The following is a 4,113-nucleotide window of genomic DNA, read 5'->3' on the forward strand; positions in this document are numbered from 1 at the left end:
TTGTTGTGAATCTTAATTGGACAGTTCATGATCCGGTCCATCAAAAATGTTTCCACGGTACTAAGGAACTTTTCCCGAAGTACTAAGTAACTTTTCCCATGTACTAAATTAGATCCGGCCCTTCACAATCACATGCCGTTCGGAAGTTCACACGCCTACCTTACTTCCTACTAAGGTTAGACTTAGTTAGCTTAGGGTTGGGGTTAGGTTAGGGTTTAGGGTTTAGGGTTTAGGGTTTAGGTTTAGGTTTAGCTATTCAATCCAATGTGTTGCTTGTAAGTAGATGTTTGTTACTTTATAGCAAGGAATACTTACGGTTAGGGTTTTTTTCTAATGCTTTACGCCTTAAGCGCTAGTATTCTTTTCATCGGTTGTAAGATTTGGATATTCTGCCAAATTCTGGATGTTCCCTCTCTTGTGAGATTGAACGTCTATGAAGTATTATCTCGTTATCACTTTCGATACTTATCTGCTCAGCAGCTTCAACTAAAGCAGAATGATAAGTTTCATTAACGTTTTGAGTTTCGGGAACAACACCACCTTTTTCAGCGATGTCTTCATCCAGTTTACGAAAGACTGTTTTCTTCCACACATTTGCAAGGTCGAAAAGATTAGTATTGCGTTTTCGCGATACTATCCAACGACTTCCGAGTAGTCCTATCTTCCTCAAATCCGGTACGAACTCAGTTTCTCCGTCCACGAGGATCTGTGTGAACAGCTCCGGGCGAACATCATCGAGGTCGTGAACGTAATTTGGATCTGGTTTGATAAGGGGTCTGGACGAGTCTGCACTATACAAACCTTTCTCGGCATGTTCATACCATGCCGACCAGTACTCGGTAACAGTTTTTCCAAGTTCAGCAGCTGAAAACCAATTCCATACCTGATCAAATCTGGTTTTAAGTACAAGAATGGATTCGTCGTGCTCTGCGACTCGTAAAGCGAATCGCTTTTCCCAACGTTCTTGTATATTCTTCTTACACCAAGATATGACTAGGTTTTCGGGATAACCGCGCATCAAATAGAGAGCGTTAAGGTCTCTAATTGCTCCGATGTAGATTTCCTTGGTACTACATAGCACGGCTAACCTGGATAACTCTCCAATGTAGACGCCACGTTTGACGTCCAAAGGATGATGTGATACCCATGGAACTCGTTCTCGGTTGTTTCCTGTCTTGACAAAAGGCTTCCAATGAAGTTTTCCAGACTCCTTGAATATGAAAGCATCGAGAAATTGACATCCCGACGAGGAAACAGCCCATTCGATAACACAACCATCGAACTTTATTGTTTCTTTAATAAGATTAAGTGCAAGTGCTTCGGACTCGGCGTAAACAATTGCGAAACAATCGTCGATGTACCTTCCATAGAAGGCCACGTTTGGGTGGTCTAAGATTTTTGACTTTATTTCAAAATGGGCTCCAAAGAGGTTAGCAAGGTCCGGAGAATCCGCGACGCCCATTGCGAGGCCATTTTTTTGTCTAAAATATCTAGACCCATGTTGTGTTATCAATTGCGTATTGCCAATCTCGATAGCACGTTTAAAGATGCCCAATTTAACCAAGTTATTCTCTAACGAATTTGGATTAATATGGGCTAATGCAGTGTTTTCTTCCGAAGCGTTGAGTAACCATTCCTCGTACATACTACAAACGATTTCGATGCACAAGTCCAACGGAATATTGGGATAGAAAGCAACTACATCTCCAGTGACAAAATACCATTGTCTTTTGGAGTCTATACGCAATTGGCTTAATCTCGTAAAGAGATCCTTCGTTCCGTGTATGATTGAAGGAGTCGATTTAATAATCGGCTTAAGCTCTTTTGATACAAACTTGGCTGCAGGATTAAATACTACAGAGTGACACGGAATTATGGGCCTAAATCCAGTAGGTTTCTTGTGGATTTTAGGTATACCATGAAATTGAGGATACTTGAACGATGATCCGTCTTCCGGTACATTCGATAGAAAGAATCGAGACAACCCAAGTTCAAATAGAAACAGATGTTCATCTTCGACAGTACGTGCGAGCGTTTGCATCTGAATCATTTTGCTCTTCATAACTTCTTGCGCAACTTCGAATTCTAACTCTTCGTAATTACGTTCATCTTCAAGAAGATTGAGCTCATTCCTTAATATCCAGTCGCGTTCAGACACCGCGAGGCCAAGATTCTTATCTGTCATCGTAATAACATAGTTGTTATCGATAAGAAACTTACGGATCTTGTCCCTTTTAGGAGAGAACGCGTGCTTTCGCATCTCCGTAAGGGCTTCTTCCGGGATACTTGCGATCGTGCGTTGCACGTACCGACGTCCCATCGAAAGGCCAAGTTCCATATATTGCGGTAATACAGGAGGTTTCTCTTTCTTTTTTGAGCTTACTCCATAATCTGGATCAAAAGGTTTATTCATGCCTTCCTTAAACAAAAAATAGATACGCCATCTTATTCTTCGTTGGAAATCATTCCATGCTTGCATGATCAGACTTTTAGAAGGCAGAGTGAAAAACATATAATTAAGTCCGAGAGAGAGATCGTTTGCTACATCAACAGGGACAGAAACACCAGGACTACAATGTACACTACTACGATACTGGCCAGCCAACAAGAATGATATTGGAGTATGTAAGTGTACGAAAGAAACTGCGTCTGTTTTAGTCATGGTGAGTATATCGTCAGGAATAGAGTTGGGGAAGGCGGGTCTCACCGACGTAAAAGGTACTACATTAGACCGCGCATCTAGGCTCTTGCCTTTCCCTTTCCCTTTGGATCGTTCTTGACGGGAGCTCTCCCCTTCCCTTTCTTCTTGTTGTCGACCTTGTTGGAAGCCTTGGTTTGAGGCTTGCGTTGCGAAGGCGTCGACGACGACTTGGGTTTCGAAGGGCCAGCTTTCTTGGCCTGAGGTTGAGGAGCCTTGGATGAATTCTGGCCAGACAAAGTCTGGGTAATTAGAGTAGTAATTAGTATCCAGAATTATGGGTGAAGGGTTACGAAAACTTGCCTTCTTGCCCACAGATCCAAGGTTGAGCTTCTTGAGACGTGCATTCAAGCCCTTATCAATAAGGGATTGAATCGACGGACCTGGTTTGGTCGCGTCGGCCATCTCGACATCGGCTGTTGCCGCAGTCGTCCGCTTTTTCTCAATCTTAATTGCCAAAGCGCGGTGGCGCATGTTGACAATTTGTTTGATGTGAGAAAAGATCGCCGGCAGTATGGTTTGCAGCGCACTGCATTCGGCTTTCTTTTGCGGAGACACTACCCACTCTGCTATACGTCGAACTCCCTTGTTATCTGTAGAGAAAACAGGGAGCTTGTAGCTGGATTTGCGATCATCGTAAGTTGCCTTAACGATGAGGGCAGCAGCTTCGTAGCAAGAGTTGAGTGCGCATTTATCATCCCAAAAAGTCAGCTCGTCCTTTTTCGCCTGAATGGCGCCGTCGTTAATTGCCTTTTGGAAGGCGTCACGAGCGGTAGAGAACGTAGTGGAGACTCGAAGAGCCTCCGCTGACCCGGCATTCGCGAATTCCTTCGTAAGTTGGAACTCGGGTGCCTTCACCTTAAGGCGATTGGGCGTGTTGCCTGCGCTAACGGCAGATTCAAGGCGCTCGAGGCTAGCCTTGACTGTTTCCCTCTTATCGCACCACGATGCGAGGTTGAGGAGAAACTCCCTAAGGGCAGCACGATAGTCAAAAAAGACGCAGTCTATGACTTGGTCAACGGAGCGGCACTCAGCTATTTTTTTGATGACCACAGTGGCCAGCTCGTCGATCAGAGCGTTATGGCGGCCTGCTTCATCGTTGACGCCGAAAACGGTGTTGTTGACGACGGCCTGGGTGAGTGCGTCCAGGGTGGGGGACATGGCACGAGAGAAAGCAGCAGAGTATTGAGATGACATAGTGGCTGATGGATAATAGCAAAGTCGTTGGGTTTAGGGGGGGAGCGAGCACCGAGCGAAGCGAGGTGCGAGCGACTAGTTTAAACTGGGAGTTAAATGGAAAGTAGCCAGCGGCTCGTGATTTTTTACGGGCGTGGACCAGTGCAAGCAATGGGCGCTACCGTACAGGCAAACGATCACTACATACCGCTCATGACAAAAGAGCAGGCTATTGCCTA

General features: G+C 45.0%; 2 protein-coding genes across 2 annotated transcripts; both read right to left on the reverse strand.

Moving 5' to 3' along the window:
- Window positions 1-364: 364 nt before the first annotated feature.
- On the reverse strand, window positions 365-2,413 carry JR316_0013547 (uncharacterized protein; the record flags this gene model as incomplete). The annotated part of the gene is made up of 2 exons (XM_047899137.1): window positions 365-2,178; window positions 2,221-2,413. The coding sequence occupies 2 exons, from the start codon at window positions 2,411-2,413 to the stop codon at window positions 365-367; spliced, it is 2,007 nt and encodes a 668-aa protein (XP_047741791.1).
- Window positions 2,414-2,739: 326 nt separating this feature from the next.
- Window positions 2,740-3,895, reverse strand: JR316_0013548 (uncharacterized protein; the record flags this gene model as incomplete). Its single annotated transcript, XM_047899138.1, has 2 exons — window positions 2,740-2,940; window positions 3,014-3,895. 2 exons carry the CDS (start codon window positions 3,893-3,895, stop codon window positions 2,740-2,742), a joined length of 1,083 nt encoding a protein of 360 aa, XP_047741792.1.
- Window positions 3,896-4,113: the final 218 nt, after the last annotated feature.

This window comes from Psilocybe cubensis (genome assembly GCF_017499595.1).
Source record: "Psilocybe cubensis strain MGC-MH-2018 chromosome Unknown contig5, whole genome shotgun sequence".
NCBI lineage: Eukaryota > Fungi > Basidiomycota > Agaricomycetes > Agaricales > Agrocybaceae > Psilocybe > Psilocybe cubensis.